At 41.5% G+C, this 18,061-nt stretch overlaps 2 protein-coding genes across 2 annotated transcripts; one reads left to right on the forward strand and one right to left on the reverse strand.

The window, feature by feature from the left end:
• Positions 1–3: 3 nt before the first annotated feature.
• LOC136241455 (uncharacterized) lies at positions 4–1,031 on the forward strand. Its single transcript, XM_066032669.1, has one exon. It carries the CDS (start codon positions 90–92, stop codon positions 882–884), a length of 795 nt encoding a protein of 264 aa, XP_065888741.1. The 5' UTR covers positions 4–89; the 3' UTR covers positions 885–1,031.
• On the reverse strand, positions 939–13,028 carry LOC136241453 (intraflagellar transport protein 57 homolog). The gene is made up of 14 exons (XM_066032667.1): positions 12,798–13,028; positions 12,642–12,750; positions 12,541–12,594; positions 12,132–12,185; positions 12,015–12,079; positions 5,768–5,861; positions 5,309–5,386; positions 5,142–5,261; positions 3,963–4,034; positions 3,828–3,908; positions 1,563–1,676; positions 1,446–1,512; positions 1,103–1,179; positions 939–1,054 (listed from the first exon to the last, which is right to left on the reverse strand). The coding sequence occupies exons 1-14, from the start codon at positions 12,950–12,952 to the stop codon at positions 968–970; spliced, it is 1,227 nt and encodes a 408-aa protein (XP_065888739.1). The 5' UTR covers positions 12,953–13,028; the 3' UTR covers positions 939–967.
• Between the last annotated feature and the right edge of the window lie 5,033 nt (positions 13,029–18,061).

Here is an 18,061-nt window from a genome sequence, read left to right on the forward strand (position 1 = left end):
CAGGTATAAATTACTTTTCAACGCGCTAATTAGAACTTTTGTACCTAAGGGCGTTCTTGTCCAATTACCCATCTAGTTCTGGAGTGAAAATGAAGCTGCTAACGATTAACATTCGCTGTGATGAACCAGGAATACAGGAAAGACTTGACGAGTTAGGAAAAGTGGTGAAATCAAAACGTCCCGAGTTCATAGCCATACAGGATATCACGGTGGATGTAGGCCGCAAGGTACAAGCCGCTCCGTGGGCTCAGCGATACCACTTCCTAATGCCACCTGCACGATACGACACAAGAAACAAGCCCAGTGTTGCGTTGTTGTCTGCCTACCCTAGCCAGGAGTCCAAGTCGCTACAATATGAAGGCGCCAAACCGACTGAAGTATTGTTACGCAGCTACTACGTGATGTTTGACAAGAGCAGACAGCCCCACGTAGTCACTATTGTAACGACACACATGGAGAATGAGCCAGAAGACACTATGATTAGAGAAAAACAGCTGAACGAAGCAATGGGAATGTTGGACGACCATGAAGATGTTTGGTTACTAGGAGACTTTAACATTATGAGGGACATAGACGGACCATTGAGTCTAGGTGGCGAGTGGAAGGATGGCTGGTTGGAGTCAGGGAGCAGTTGTGAAGATGGGGATACGTTTGTACCTTCAAAGAACCCCCTCATCAAGAATAAGGGCTTGCCTTCTGCACGACCTGACAGAATCTTCTACAAGAGCAGACGCTACTGTTTTGAATCAATGGAGTTAGTAGGCTCAGACCCTGTGATTAGTAGCCACTTTGGAGTGCTACTGACATTGTACCAACAAGAAGGCAACTTGGCAGATGCTATGGCTACACCTGGTGTGATCTGTGCCTTCAACAGACCAACATGAACCTCAAACACAGAACACATGCCACACACACCACTACACCAACTACTCTCTCGCTATACTTAATGACATAGTTATTTTACAGTTTAATAATTACTAGGTACTATATTGTTCATTTCCATTTGCATATTGTCTTTGTGTTTTAATGTAGCCATGAGTAGCGTATGTTCAACCTACAAAAGATGGTGGGTGACACAGGGTAAGTTACACATGACCCTTACCACTCCTATTCTCAGCTCCATTTGAGTACACTCATTCTTCAATTTGGTCATAGCTTGTTTTATTCTGACCAGAGGCCCTGTAAATGTACACCACAATGTGCTATATAATGAGAATTCTATATTTGGCCAAAGAAGTGTCTAATGAGATTTGAAGCATTAGATCACTTGATGTCTGATTATCACTTATTGTGTGGGTTATAATCACCAGCCTGTTCATGATCATAGGTTATCACCTAATTGAACATACCAGGTGTTGATATGTGTGTATTGGTCACAAGCTGTGTACATGGTGTAATTGTGGGTTTAGGTTTTTAAAGATTTAATGGTGAGGATTTAGTTGTACCTGAGTCAGTCATACTGGTCCCCCGCTCATCCATTTGTGCCTTCACAGTCTCCAGTTCTTCTGTTAACTGGGCAGAGAGAGTGGATTATGTGGTCACTCAGTTGAGGTGGTCCTTACTTGTGCTAGTTCTCTTGACAAGTCGTTGACACTGCTGCTACCTTGTTGATAACGTTCTTTGGCAGCTGCTAACTTGTTCTGAGTGAGTCGATATTCTGTGATCTGGTGTTCCAGCTATAGTGTAAGAAAAACTATTACAAGACCATCTCTTTATAGTGACCATGTCAAGTAGGTCCTAAACACAGCTAAGGTGTACTTCATGACCTCATTAAAAGACCACCTCATTATAGTGACCACGTCAAGTAGGTCCCACACATAGCTAAGGTGTATTTCATGACCTCATTAACTCGTTATAGTGACCATGTCAAGTAGATCCCAAACATAGCTAAGGTGTACTTCATGACCTCATTAATAAGACCACCTCTTTATAATGACCATATCAAGTACTGCATAGCCTAAATATTTTGAGGGAGTTGCTTTTTTTCGAAGTTTTTGGAGTTCCTTTAAAATTTTAGACCTCCATATACCGTATAACAACAAATATTGGTGAAACGAATATTTGGCGATTTGCTATAAAATTGCAGTTGGCGAAATGCTCTCACTGAAAAATTGCCGAATGGCGTAAGTACGATGCTGTACTGACTCGCTTTGAATAATATTCAGGTCCTATTTGTATTTGTATTTGTATTTTAAGGATAAAGGCTTATGCCTGTACATCCATAAACAAAATTAATAATTATTATGTACTTAGCTATTCTAATTACTATACAAAATCAAATAAGCAATTACTGTAGTGTCTGTCCAGCAGTGTTTTAAAATCATTGACAGAGGGAGAATCAACAATAGATTGGGGTAATGAATTCCAGTCATTGATTACTCTGTTACTATAAAAATTAGATCTTGTATACGAATTAGTGTGATGTTTGAATAATTTCCTTGTGTGACCTCTTGTTACAGTAGAAGTGGATGGGGTAAATAAATGATTTTCTATATCATAACTGCCTTTGAGAATTTGGTACAAATATATCAAATCACCCCTTCGTCTACGGTGTTGTAAAGATGGTATGTTTAGATGTCTTAATCTGTCGTAGTATGATAAATGGTTGATAGATGGAATCATTCTGGTTGCTTTACGCTGCATTCTTTCAAGTTTTTGATTGTCAAGTGAGTAAGTAGGTCCCCATATGACATTGTTATATTCAACAATTGGGCGAACAAGTGTTTTATATAGTTTTACCATGACATCAGAGTCCTTACACTCAAATGATTTACAGATGAGACCTAGAATCCGGTAGGCCTTTTTAACTACCATATCTGTGTGAATGTGAAATTTTAATTTTGAGTCAATTTGTATGCCAAGATCTCGAATGTTATCCAATAGCTCCAGCTGGATTCCTGCTATAGTATAATTGCCGGTGTATGGAGCATTGCCAATATGTAAGACCTTGCATTTAAGGTCCTGCTTCCACAGACGCTATTGTACTCGAATATTGTGGCCACACCCACTTTCAGGATTATTTGCTGTCTGTAGATATACTCGCCCATTTATCAATGGCTGCGCATGAATTCATGTCTGCTGCCGTCTGAAAGCTTATGTGTAGCCACGCCCACTAATCAAGTACAAGTTCTAGTCTAGTCAGTAAGCCCATAGATTATATATTATCTATGGCAAGCCACACCATTTGCATGTGTGGAACCACACTAATTTACCAGTTTCAGCAGTATCAACGAAGGTTTGTTGAAAACCTATTATACTTCAACAACTGCTTGACCCAAGGTTTGAAAATAATATTGACGAAATTTAAATTTGGCGGTTTAGTGACGAATCGCCAATTCGCCAAATTTAGTTCACCGCCAAATTTAATTGATATACGGTATTACATATGGGATTGTTTGCAAATGTGCGAAAATTTCATTTTTACATTGCTCAACCTCGAAAATTTTGCCTCTTGAAAAAAAAAATTAAGGCTATATGGTAGGTCCCAAACATGTATTTCATGACCTCATTAATAAGACCACCTCATTGTAGTGACCATGTCAAGTAGGTCCCAAACATGCATAGCTAAGGTGTACTTCATGACCTCATTAATAATACCACCTCATTATAGTGACCAGGTCCTAAACATAGCCGAGGTATACTTCAAGACCTCATTAATAAGTATTAATAAGACCATGTCAAGTAGGTCCCAAACATAGCTAAGGTGTACTTTATGACTTCATTAATAAGACCACCTCGACCATGTTAAGTCCAGTAGGTGCATAGGTGACGCTGCTAATCACTAACTTATGAACACAAAAGGTATTTTTTACTGCTCAGTAATTCACCTGACTGTTGATGTATTTCTCTCTTGAAGAAATCTTCTCCAGAGTTTTAGAAATCTCTTGGTACAGTTTGTCGAGGTGAAGCTACAGGGGGGACAACTGCCATGGAGACATGGACGATATCCTTGACTAGAATACCTTAGTTTGTGACAAACTGTTATCAATACCGGAGCTATACTGGTGCATTTGATCATAATGTGACCTCCAGTCCTACGAGGAGGCAGCATATTTGTAATAATGTCAATTCAGTTTACATGAGCAAACTTGCTCACAAAAAATCCCTTGCATGAAATTCATTTGTCACCCACTACTCTCAATAGGAACAACCAGAACAAATGACACTTTTGTAATTTTGCAATTGTCCAGCTTGTGAAAATGCTAAAACGCAAACATTTCTGGTATCTATTAGACATTACATTTTGGCTGTATCTATTGTGTACTGCGAGAGTCATTCCAGGCTGGAGAATTGTGTGGCTTGGCTACATCTATGATATGATTATTCATATTCACACAGCTCAAGGGCAAAGGCATGAAATTATATTATGCAACATCATGTTATAGATGGTATAGAAATGCATGATAGTACAGTGGAGCTGATCACCCTGCCAGCTCATATTACAGTAATCTAAAGCAATCACATACTATACCTAGTAATTGTTTCAAAATGTTCCACTATTGTTGTATCATATGCAGTATTTCAAAAGAAACACAAATATTGATTAGCCAAACATGAGGTGAGCCAGCATGGTGATGCCTGTGTACCACTCAGGTACTTAAGTCTTGTGGCAGAGAAATCCTGGACTAGTAACCTGCAGGAGGACTGTCCAGGTCTCACGAGACAGGTCACAGAACCTGAAGTTCCACATACAACCACGGCACTGCTGAATGAAACAAGGCATTTGCTTCCCTAATTGACACCAGGTCCCATTTATACAGCTGGAGCAAAGTGAGTAAAGTTTATTGCTCAGGGAAACAACAACAGCACCACACGTACGCACGCACGCACACACACAGAGGAGGTACAACACATATTAAGCACTGGATATTTTGCTCTAAACTGATGCTTAATCTGGCTTTGCAGGATTATGAGCAAAATTACAATTCCCAGTGCTATTCTCTTTTAGTGTTTCCATTTGGCCTTCAGTTTGTGCAATAAGCTCTTCATCTCCAATCACCATTAAAAGTTTAGATTGGCACATAGTTTTCCAGCGAAACCCTCCTAAAGCTCTATACAAGTCCTTTGAGCTCAGGTGAGTCTCCTCTGACACACACCACACATACACACTACACACACAAGCACACACACACACACTACACCTTATTGTCTGGTCTGGTGAATATTTTAAGTGCTGGTAGTACTCTCTCAACTTCCATTCTCCATTCTGTGATGTCAAATGTTGATTCCAACATGTCATCCAGCTTTCCGACAGATGACCCCTGTATGCATCACATGATGTCACGTGATCAACAGCATCAGAAGTCACCTCTTTGATTCCAAACTCCTTCACCTCAGAGAGGTCAAGAAATGCATCACCCTCTTCAAAATCAGCTTCAACTTCATCCTACAATATGTAAAGGCACAATAAAAAAAGCCTCCAAAAATAAGGACTAAGATTTCGATCCCTACAAGTCTGGCACCATCTTTGAAAAAGCAAAAATATCCTAGCAGTTTTACTAGTATAATGACCTGGGATAAGCATCAGAATATGGTCTACCAGTTTGAAAGCAGACATGTTTATTGTAGCCTAGCAATTGCACATCTGTTTAACCTGGCCACTTGTCTACAATACAAACACCCCAGATGTGTCATGTGTACACAAAGTGACCTGAAGTAGCCACCTGCTTAACAATAAGATGTTTGGAGACTGGAATACGGCAGGTTTTATTGTCAAAGATAATAGTGGGAAGATAACCAATACTAGTTACAATCAGCTTGTGCTCACTTCAAGGACTTCTTCGTCAAGTTTTGACAGGTTTACTTCTGCTTCATCTTCTTCCAATATTTCTTCTTCAAACTTCTCTTCCTTGTGCATGGGCCTGCACAATAGACCAGATTATAAGTTAAACACTATATCCTGCCACTGTCAAAATAGTTCATCAGGTGTACATATGTACGTGCATAATGTTTGTATGTATTTAATGATTCATCCTATCATTAAGTATTCCACCAGCTGAGGGTATACACTAGAAACAATATTGTGGTTATGAACATAAGCTGAGGTATTTACACTGTAACGATTGAGGTACTCTAATAGAGCAGTCATCTGTTAAACCTTTCTGACTACATCCTTGCCTCAACCATAGTCAGAGTTGGGGATAATACATAATATTATTTTTGCAATAACAAGTAATATAACATATTACATGATGAAGTAGTGAGTAATATATACGGATATTACATCAAGAAACTGCAAAAAAATGTAACGTGTTACTTCTTTATAAGGTGCATTATAGTCAGCCCTCGTGATTGGTTGCATTTTGGGCCCAGACAGCACTGGAAACACACAGGCATAGCAAAAAAATTTTTGATGGGTGGGGGGCTCTGTTCTAGGCGATTGTAAAGGACAGTATAAACATGCGAACACAACCCCTCTAGGGGGATCTGGGGGCATGCTCCCACAGGAAAATTTTGAATATATAGGCTTCTGATACCAATTCTGAGGGCAATTTTATACAATGACTGCTCTATAACAACAACTGACTGTTCTATTAGAGTACTTCGATCTTTTTGCACACTAAACGTAGAAAATCATTAGGGGGTTGGAGCCCCCCTTGCCCCCCCCCGGGTTGCTGAGATAGAGTTGCAGGCATGAACAAAGAGTGATTGTGTATGGGGAGTGCCTTTGAGGCCAAGACACTGCAACAAAGTATGTTTTTGTGGCTGAAGTACACCAGAGAAACCTGTGTTTTGCTCATGTCACTTGTAGTTGTATGCTGGGAACATGTATTTAGAAGGTTGGACTTACTTTATAGTTAGTAACAAATATGTAATATATTACTAGATACAGTCCTCAAAGTAATGAATAATATGTAACTCATTACTATAATTGTAACGCGTTAAGTAATATGTAATGAGTTACATTTTTAGAATAATGACCCCAACTCTGACCATAGTTTAGTGGACAAGAGTTGTACACTATTACACTGCCCACTTAATGATGGTGCAGTACCTATATAGCATACACAATATATACAAACTCACAGTCAGACACACACACACACAATGGACACTGGCCATTCCATACACTATACAGGATGTCCACACTACAGGGTGAGGTCCACACTGTACAGGGTGTCTACACTACAGGGTGAGGTCCACACTGTACAGGGTGTCCACACTACAGGGTGAGGTCCACACTGTACAGGGTGTCTACACTACAGGGTGAGGTCCACACTGTACAGGATGTCTACACTACAGGGTGAGGTCCACACTGTACAGGGTGTCTACACTACAGGGTGAGGTCCACACTGTACAGGGTGTCTACACTACAGGGTGAGGTCCACACTGTACAGGGTGTCTACACTACAGGGTGAGGTCCACACTGTACAGGGTGTCCACACTACAGGGTGAGGTCCACACTGTACAGGGTGTCCACACTACAGGGTGAGGTCCACACTGTACAGGGTGTCTACACTACAGGGTGAGGTCCACACTGTACAGGGTGTCTACACTACAGGGTGAGGTCCACACTGTACAGGGTGTCTACACTACAGGGTGAGGTCCACACTGTACAGGGTGTCCACACTACAGGGTGAGGTCCACACTGTACAGGGTGTCCACACTACAGGGTGAGGTCCACACTGTACAGGGTGTCTACACTACAGGGTGAGGTCCACACTGTACAGGGTGTCTACACTACAGGGTGAGGTCCACACTGTACAGGGTGTCCACACTACAGGGTGAGGTCCACACTGTACAGGGTGTCTACACTACAGGGTGAGGTCCACACTGTACAGGGTGTCTACACTACAGGGTGAGGTCCACACTGTACAGGGTGTCTACACTACAGGGTGAGGTCCACAATGTACAGGGTGTCTACACTACAGGGTGAGGTCCACACTGTACAGGGTGTCCACACTACAGGGTGAGGTCCACAATGTACAGGGTGTCTACACTACAGGGTGAGGTCCACACTGTACAGGGTGTCTACACTACAGGGTGAGGTCCACACTGTACAGGGTGTCTACACTACAGGGTGAGGTCCACACTGTACAGGGTGTCTACACTACAGGGTGAGGTCCACACTGTACAGGGTGTCTACACTACAGGGTGAGGTCCACACTGTACAGGGTGTCCACACTACAGGGTGAGGTCCACACTGTACAGGATGTCTACACTACAGGGTGAGGTCCACACTGTACAGGGTGTCCACACTACAGGGTGAGGTCCACACTGTACAGGGTGTCTACACTACAGGGTGAGGTCCACACTGTACAGGGTGTCCACACTACAGGGTGAGGTCCACACTGTACAGGGTGTCCACACTACAGGGTGTCTACACTACAGGGTGTCCACACTACAGGGTGAGGTCCACACTGTACAGGGTGTCTACACTACAGGGTGAGGTCCACACTGTACAGGGTGTCTACACTACAGGGTGAGGTCCACACTGTACAGGATGTCTACACTACAGGGTGAGGTCCACACTGTACAGGGTGTCTACACTACAGGGTGAGGTCCACACTGTACAGGGTGTCCACACTACAGGGTGAGGTCCACACTGTACAGGATGTCTACACTACAGGGTGAGGTCCACACTGTACAGGGTGTCTACACTACAGGGTGAGGTCCACAATGTACAGGGTGTCTACACTACAGGGTGAGGTCCACACTGTACAGGGTGTCTACACTACAGGGTGAGGTCCACACTGTACAGGGTGTCCACACTACAGGGTGAGGTCCACACTGTACAGGGTGTCTACACTACAGGGTGAGGTCCACACTGTACAGGATGTCTACACTACAGGGTGAGGTCCACACTGTACAGGGTGTCTACACTACAGGGTGAGGTCCACACTGTACAGGGTGTCCACACTACAGGGTGAGGTCCACACTGTACAGGGTGTCTACACTACAGGGTGAGGTCCACACTGTACAGGGTGTCCACACTACAGGGTGAGGTCCACACTGTACAGGGTGTCCACACTACAGGGTGAGGTCCACACTGTACAGGGTGTCTACACTACAGGGTGAGGTCCACACTGTACAGGGTGTCTACACTACAGGGTGAGGTCCACACTGTACAGGGTGTCCACACTACAGGGTGAGGTCCACACTGTACAGGGTGTCTACACTACAGGGTGAGGTCCACACTGTACAGGGTGTCTACACTACAGGGTGAGGTCCACACTGTACAGGGTGTCTACACTACAGGGTGAGGTCCACAATGTACAGGGTGTCTACACTACAGGGTGAGGTCCACACTGTACAGGGTGTCCACACTACAGGGTGAGGTCCACAATGTACAGGGTGTCTACACTACAGGGTGAGGTCCACACTGTACAGGGTGTCTACACTACAGGGTGAGGTCCACACTGTACAGGGTGTCTACACTACAGGGTGAGGTCCACACTGTACAGGGTGTCTACACTACAGGGTGAGGTCCACACTGTACAGGGTGTCTACACTACAGGGTGAGGTCCACACTGTACAGGGTGTCCACACTACAGGGTGAGGTCCACACTGTACAGGATGTCTACACTACAGGGTGAGGTCCACACTGTACAGGGTGTCCACACTACAGGGTGAGGTCCACACTGTACAGGGTGTCTACACTACAGGGTGAGGTCCACACTGTACAGGGTGTCCACACTACAGGGTGAGGTCCACACTGTACAGGGTGTCCACACTACAGGGTGTCTACACTACAGGGTGTCCACACTACAGGGTGAGGTCCACACTGTACAGGGTGTCTACACTACAGGGTGAGGTCCACACTGTACAGGGTGTCTACACTACAGGGTGAGGTCCACACTGTACAGGATGTCTACACTACAGGGTGAGGTCCACACTGTACAGGGTGTCTACACTACAGGGTGAGGTCCACACTGTACAGGGTGTCCACACTACAGGGTGAGGTCCACACTGTACAGGATGTCTACACTACAGGGTGAGGTCCACACTGTACAGGGTGTCTACACTACAGGGTGAGGTCCACACTGTACAGGGTGTCCACACTACAGGGTGAGGTCCACACTGTACAGGGTGTCTACACTACAGGGTGAGGTCCACACTGTACAGGGTGTCTACACTACAGGGTGAGGTCCACACTGTACAGGGTGTCTACACTACAGGGTGAGGTCCACACTGTACAGGGTGTCTACACTACAGGGTGAGGTCCACACTGTACAGGGTATCTACACTACAGGGTGAGGTCCACACTGTACAGGGTATCTACACTACAGGGTGAGGTCCACACTGTACAGGGTATCTACACTACAGGGTGAGGTCCACACTGTACAGGGTGTCTACACTACAGGGTGAGGTCCACACTGTACAGGGTGAGGTCCACACTGTACAGGATGTCTACACAATACAATTCATTGGCATAACCCAGGAGGTATCATTTTACTCCTCAAATTTTGTCTCAGTTTTACAACCAATACATCTGCTAGTATATAATCAGGGACGTAGCCAGAACCTAGGCCACCCGGACACAGGCATCAACACTATATAAACTGATACTCTAGGAACCTCTCACACTTTGAGACCACCCAGAATTCTAGGCCTATATTTGTACCAAGAGTGAATAATAAAAGAGGAGAGTGTCTAACTTCAGTATGGCCTATCAAAAATGAGGGCTTCAAATCCATAGGCTTCCCTCGATTTTACAGGAGGTGTTAATATGCTTTGTTTGATCTGTCAAAGTAGCTACTTTGAGTTTTACTGCTGAGTGTTAACTTGCTCCATCAACACTTTAATCATAAGCGTGGATTTACTATAATAACCAGAAAGACTTGAAGACCTCATTTTGATAGACCGTACTGAAGTTACATGTAGATACTCTCTCTTTTTTGTACAATAAAGAGGTTGTCATCTTTCAGAAATTCAGAGGTAGAAATTTTTGGAGCCAAACCTTTTGGGACCCTTTGTCCTTATATGGAGGTGCTTTCTATTGTGTCAAGAGTTGGTTAAGAGGCTCTGCTGTAGACCAGTTACCCTAATATACGTAGCAGCCATATATTCAGTAACAGCAAGAGTTCATAATATAATTTATACACTGAGGAGAGTATCCTACTCTCATATACTCCTGTAGAAGGGCGTATCGTGAAGTTATGATGTAGCACTTCTGAATTCTCCCATTTTTCTTTGTATAATTAATGATGCCATTAGTTGAACATGATATCGATTGAATGCGTGCCTAACAACACTGCTAGCAACCAAATTAACTCCAGCTATAAGCGTTTCTCACTGAACTACAATCGTCCCTTCATGGGTTTAAGACTGCTTCGTAGGCGTTTCTTGCTAGGCCATTCGCAAATACAGATATCCTGAGCATCGTGAGTGTGAAGAGATGCTAACAATTCTCACACTTTTATGGCTTCTCGCATATTACAAATCGCTACATTTTGTCGTTATGTCATCTACAGGGGTATATGAGAGTAGGATACTCTCCTCAGTATATATATATTATGAACTCTTGGTAACAGCTAATAAACTATTGAAATCAACCTCACATTCTATTCCAGCAATGTTTAAACTGGGTGGATGTAGAAGGTTACTATAAACATCAGTATTGGTGTACCCTAATAGAGCAATCACTTTAGAATTCTGATTAACTGCATGCTGAAATCACTCTCAGATTCAATCTTAAAGGGTCAAATGGACAACTACACTATTTCTTGTAAAATAGAATTTTACATTATAAAGATGTCACTCTGATTACTGTCTAAAGCTTCAATGTTGGCTCCATGCACCTGAACACAGCTTGAATAGAGTTACAGATATTTGAATAGTGAGTGTAAATACTGTACAAATTTTCAAGGTTCATGGATCAATAATTTTCTCAGTTTATTTTCCTCGTTGTTCACTGAGAGTAGAGCTAATGAGGATTTTGCCAACAGCCAAGGAACTGTGATATCTCGTCCCTCAAAAATTTGTACATATATGGTATGGTACACTAATTGAATAGTCATTTCAAATTCGGGTAAATGAGATATATTATTACAAACATGATGGGATATGCTAACCGTTTCCACTTGAAGTGACTGCTATCCAGCGCTCGCTCCACAAGGTTGTTGAGTAGACTACACACCTGGTGATGACTATGATTGGTAGTGCCATAGTAACCACTAGACCACACCCACCTGTTCACCACATCCTGGCTTGAGCTTCGCAGGAGGAAAACTGGTAGGAATACCCTAAGTAGTGTATATGTGAGTGAGGCCTGAGTATGTGTACGTGTGTCTAGTGTGTGTGGTGACTGCATGGCACAACACTTCAGAATTGCACATGAGATTTCCTGATTTCCAAGATGATATTTTACTGATTTTGGCCCACACAGTTTACAGAAAAGTCTATCTAATGTACAGAGAAACATGGTGGTTGCAGTGTTTGATTTCTGCCCACACGAGCGTACAAGATTTCTACAGGTGCTGTGCCCCTCAATGTGTAGTGGGTGTATTATATTGTGTGTGTGCGTTAGATACCATTGTACGTGTGTGCGTAGTGTGTGTAGGAGGTAGCTGAAAGCACACACACGCACAAACAACGTACCAGTTTCTTTGATTCTTCCAAGATGGTGGATATTGTGGCGTTGGGGTCATCATACTGTAAGTCAGATGATGTTAGTGTGGCGGCCATATTGAAGTGCTAACCTCCTGGGGTTGCTCCATACCATGTCCACACACAGTTATCAACCACGCTGCGAGATTGGTGAAGGCATAAAACTGCTCTCCAGGATTTGTGGAAATGGCGAAGTAGTGTCTACGTGTAGTAAGACGTGTGACAGGTGAAATAGAAGCGTTCAATACCTGGGGAATGGCTTAAACTTGAACTGCTTGCAGAATTCTCTCTCGTAGTTCAACAATTTCAGCCCATCCATCAAATCCTCCATCTTTAAGAAGACGAGGTGGACTAGTTGAGGATTACTGGCCGCCTCAACGCGCGTGTTATCTTCTTCATCCATTACTTTTAGTGTTTATTACTGTTGCCTTGACGAGGCATGCGAGGTTGATTGTAGTGGCGCAAATATCAATTTATTATGGACTGGCGGCCTTAGGGCGGGCGCTTTAATCATCATTCGTCTCGTGACCCGCTCGTGACCACACAACGATGATTTTAATCTCGATTTTAATGATAGGTCTAAGACTGGTACACAAAAATGGTGTTGAGTTACTGTTGATGTCCTTGGGTGAATTATATTTTGGTGGGTTCCAGACCTTGGAGTACTGCTAGCAAAAGTGATGTGATGATTGATTAAAGTTATCTATTGGTGATTTTAAAGATTTTATAAAGAACATTAGGTCATGAAGTTCTTAGATATACATAAGTGGTACAAGTGAAGTGGCAGTAGATTCAGTTGTTGCGGTCTAGATTTGTATGATAGTCATTTATTTAGTAGCTCTACGTTGTATGCATTGTAACATGGTGATATCTTTTATTAGTTGTGGTCTCCATAGTTGTGAACAGTACAGAAGTTGAGATCAAACTAGTGCAATGTATAGTTGTTCGATAGAGATAGTTTCAAAGGTTCATCTAATGAGTACGTCTTAGTGTTTGATAAGCTTTTGTGGAGATAATGTTATAATGTGCTGACCAGTTAAAGTCGGATAAGAAAGTTACACCCAAGATCTTTGTGTTGTAGCAAGATTTTGATTGGATTTCCATTGATGGTATAAGTTGGATATCTGTAGGTGTTGGATAAAAGCGAAGGTGAATAAATTTTGATTCATTGAAGAGTAGGTCTGATGTGGTGCTCCAGTTAGAAGCATTATTAATATCAGTTTGTAGTTTTCTGGTATCCTCAGTGGATCTGATTACATGAAGGCACTTTGTATCATCAGCAAATATAAAAGGAATTGCAGATCTAATGCAGGTCATTGATAAAGATGACGAACAGTAGAGGTCCTAACACGCTCCCTTGAGGATACCCCTGGAAGTACAATAGGCCAGGCCAAGTTAATTCACAGTTTATCGTCACCGCCCACATGGGTTTTTAGGAATAGAGCAATAATATCATAATTCATTATTTCTCACGTGATAATCATTGCTTACACTCTTGAACTCATTTCATATAATGAAACATGGTGTGTGCAACAAACGTAATGATTATCCACAGTCTGGACTCGTTAGAACCTTCAATATACGGATTTCTAAAGAGAGAATGTATAAACGAGTAAGTATGAATAGTGACGTAATTAAATAAGCTTGCTAAAGTATGTAGCTAGCTACTGTGTGAAGCTACTTTTTAAATGTTTTCCACGTTAAAAATTATGAAAAGGACCTCTTGCCCACATGACTTTTTCAAATATCCCTGACGATAAACTATGAATCAACTTGGCCTGACCTTAGCTACGTAGCTCAGAATATGAGTCCCTTATTTTGACACATTGGGAGGTTTAAGATAAGCTTCAAACCACTTCCAGGCATTACCAGTTATTCCAATAGACTGTAGTTTTATAAGAAGACGTTCATGGGATACGGAATCAAAGGCTTTTCTGAAATCCATGTATACAACATCAGTTTTGCAGTTTTGTTCAATCACTTTTCCACAGATACCAGTAGCTGTTGTATTGTTGACCTTTTAGGTAAGAATCCAAATTGATGCTCGGTGGCTTTTCACTTACGTAGTCAATTATATTGTACACAACTCTTTCTAACACCTTGGAGAGGATACACAATAGTGAGATGGGTCTGTAATTGGACACGGAAGAATTGTCACCTGATTTGTGGATAGGAACTACACAATGAGTGTGCTAGTCATGTAGAATAGTACTAGAAGATATGCTAGTGTAAAACAGGTGGCAAATTATTTGAAGTAATGGTACTGCACAGTGTTTGAATACTTTAGGGCTTAGGTTATCAATGCCGCATGCTTTGCTGACATCAAGAGACGTGCAAACACATCAGAGTTGGTGAACTGAATATCATTGAATGTTTGGTCGCTTGGTTGTGATTCTGGTATACCAATTGGTGAGCGTAATGATGAAAACACAGAGTAGAAGTATTTGTTAAACAGTTGAGCTTTGTCTGTGTCAGTGGATGCACATTCATCATTGTAACACATTTTGGCTGGAAAATTATCATGTCACAATTTTATTAGTATGAGTGTAATTTAAAGTGAGGCAGGATTCAAAGTCAGATTTAGCTCCGGCTGTCATCAGTTGAAGTTCACTTTGTAAATTGACTACTCTGAGCCTTTTTCTCTCAGTGAAATATCTTGCAAGTTGTTGTTTAGAGGTACGGAGGCACTTAATTTTGTGACGGATTGCTGAATTGAACTACCTAGGTTGGTTTGATTCTTTGACAGAGATCTTGGGAACATACAAATCCAAGGCTCTATTGTAAGGAATAGCCTGATAAATTCAGGGTCGTTAGAGTTTAATGCTAGGGTAAAATCATATTGACTAAGAAAGTGGTTCATATCTTCCCAGTTGGCATTGTTGTAATTGAATCTTTGTTTGTGTGCTTTTGTAGGCAATGCCACTTGCAGTTTTTGATAAATGCTAGGACCATTGGTTGACCACAACATGGTGTCATTTGCTTATAAAATTCACACTTTGAAAAGAAAACAGTCTGTGTCGTCTTAAACAATTTTATACAATGCCAGGTTTATTAGATCTTGTGTTTACAAATGAATAGGATATGGTGACTAACCTATCCTATCTACCGCCTTTAGGAAATAGTGACCATATTTGCATTCAGTTTGATGTGTTATGTTACTCTGAGTATAAGAAGGCAGACAACATTCGATATAATGCAAGGGCTGCTGATATAGATATAATGAAAGAGGCTCTTATAGTAAGTTTGACTGGGTATCTATTAGTGTTGCACCGATATGCATATTTTCACTTTTACCGATACCGATGTTTCACTCATTCCTGTAGCCGATATGCCGATATTTACCGATATTCTTCTATTCTGTAGGTCAGGGGAGAAGGAGCAAAAATCATCTAAAGTTTATGTGCGTGCATAACATTAGTTGAAATAATTTAATTACTTGCGTGGGCGGCCAATTCTACAATGTTTGCTACCAGTGTGCCACTAACCCCTTACATGGAAATGAAAGCCAAGTAGTTATAAAACACCTAAGTCAGCTTATCAAACGGAGTTTTGGTGGGATTCCAGACCCTTTCCAAATAGTGATTGGTTGATTGCGTGGGCGGCCGATAAATATACACATCCTATTATAGCCTTGCAGCCACACTATTCACAGATAAACAAGCCTAAATAGTTATAAACAGGTACAGCAAATAAATGTTTACCACTTACCACTGCATTCACTGCTTTCTTTTAATACTGTCACATGTTTATTACTGTCGTTAATGATTGATTGTGGGTTTAGGTTATCGGCAAATAACTTCCTCTTTGTAGCCGATACCGATACTTGCAAAATCACCTTATATCGGCTGTTACCGATTATTCAACCGATTATCGGTGCAACTCTAGTATCTATTTTAGACCCCCTGGACACCAATGATGCCTGGTTATCATTTAAGTCTACTTTTCAAGATATCATTGATAGATATGTTCCTACTTATACACCGAAAGGAAGAAAAAATTTGTATACTGCTCCTGAAGTGTTCAATTTGAAAAAGAAGAAAAATAAAGTGTTGCTCAACTCGTTTTTAAGTGATTTATCTAACTTAAAGTCAGTCAATAATGAACTGAGAAGTCTCACACATAATCTTAGAAAGGACTATGAAAAACAGTTAGTACAAATTTTAATTCGTTCTTAATTTACTATTGAGGATAGCTAGTACCGTTATTCCTACAGCTCCTACAACAACCTCTCCTGCTGTTGATTCAGTTGACATTACCTTAATCCTAACCCCTAAGATTCAGTTGGTCTATTCAAATAAGAAAATTACTAGGTGAATTCATCTCTGTTCCATTATCCATCATATTTAACAAGTCATTTAATGGTGGCACTTTACCACAAGACTGGAAATCTACTCATGTAACACCAATTCATAAAAAGGGCGCACACGATCTTGTGTCAAAAACTATCGACCGGTTAGTTTAACTTCTGTTTTTTGCAAATTGATGGAATCTATATCATCAAAGATCACGTATTGAATCACTTGCTAAATAACAACTTGGTCTCCCCCCAACAATTTGGATTCATACCCGGTAGATCTTGCCCCACCCAACTACTGAATGTTTTAGAAACCACCTAGACAATGGTTATGCTATTGATGTAATTTAATTATTTGGACTTCCGAAAAGCTTTTGATTCAGTACCTCACCAGCATCTATTGCGAAAGCTTTCCTCCTTTGGAATTCACTATATGATTTTAATGTGGATAAAAGATTTTTTATCAAACAGAGAGCAAGAAGTTGCGCTTAATGGTCACACATCACACTCCATTCCAGTAACCAGTGGTGTACCACAAGGGTCTGTGTTGGGTCCTGTGCTCTTTACAATGTTTGGTGATATACCATCAATAGTTTCAAGTACTGTATTCATGTTCGTCGACGATACTAAGATATTTTGTGTAATAAAGAACAGAGATGACTACTTGGCTCTTCAAAATGATCCAGCTAAACTCACTTTATAAATAGTCCCTCACTTGGCAACTGACATTTAATATATTAAAATGCAATACATCTTGGGCCAGTCCATCATTTTGGATTTTACTACCTTAACAGTACAAAAATTGACACCACAACAATACAAAAAGACCTTGGTATCATAATGTTTGATGAACACCTTAAATTTCACAACCATACAACTGAAGTCACTGCAAAGGCCAACAGAGTACTTGGAATATGGTTAAAAGATCTTTTGAACATCTTGATTCTTATATGGTATCAAAACTATTTACCACTCTGGTTAGGCTGATACTTGAATATAGCAATACAATTTGGGGCCACACTTTGTGCTGGATCAACGAAAGGTGGAGAAAGTTCAACGTAGAGCCACTAAAATGTTATTGCAGATTATCTGTATTATCATTGCCATCATTATCACACAGACGCTTAAGAGGAGATCTAATCCTGTTGTACACAATCCTCAGCAATTACTTTAATTTTTTTTTGTACTGAACAGCCAGTAATTACTGATGCGTCCAGG

The sequence above is a fragment of the Dysidea avara genome, chromosome 12 (genome assembly GCF_963678975.1).
Source record: "Dysidea avara chromosome 12, odDysAvar1.4, whole genome shotgun sequence".
Classification (NCBI taxonomy): domain Eukaryota; kingdom Metazoa; phylum Porifera; class Demospongiae; order Dictyoceratida; family Dysideidae; genus Dysidea; species Dysidea avara.

Bases quoted from the DNA above. Each gene is read 5' to 3' on its own strand.
- LOC136241453 (XM_066032667.1), bottom strand. From the start codon at position 12,952: ATGGATGAAGAAGATAACACGCGCGTTGAGGCGGCCAGTAATCCTCAA. The intron at 12,751-12,797 runs GTATTGAACGCT...TACTACACGTAG, and splicing joins AAGTTTAAGCCATTCCCCAG to ACACTACTTCGCCATTTCCA. The intron at 3,909-3,962 runs GTATTCTAGTCA...TCCCCCCTGTAG, and splicing joins ACAGTTTGTCACAAACTAAG to CTTCACCTCGACAAACTGTA.
- LOC136241455 (XM_066032669.1), top strand. From the start codon at position 90: ATGAAGCTGCTAACGATTAACATTCGCTGTGATGAACCAGGAATACAG.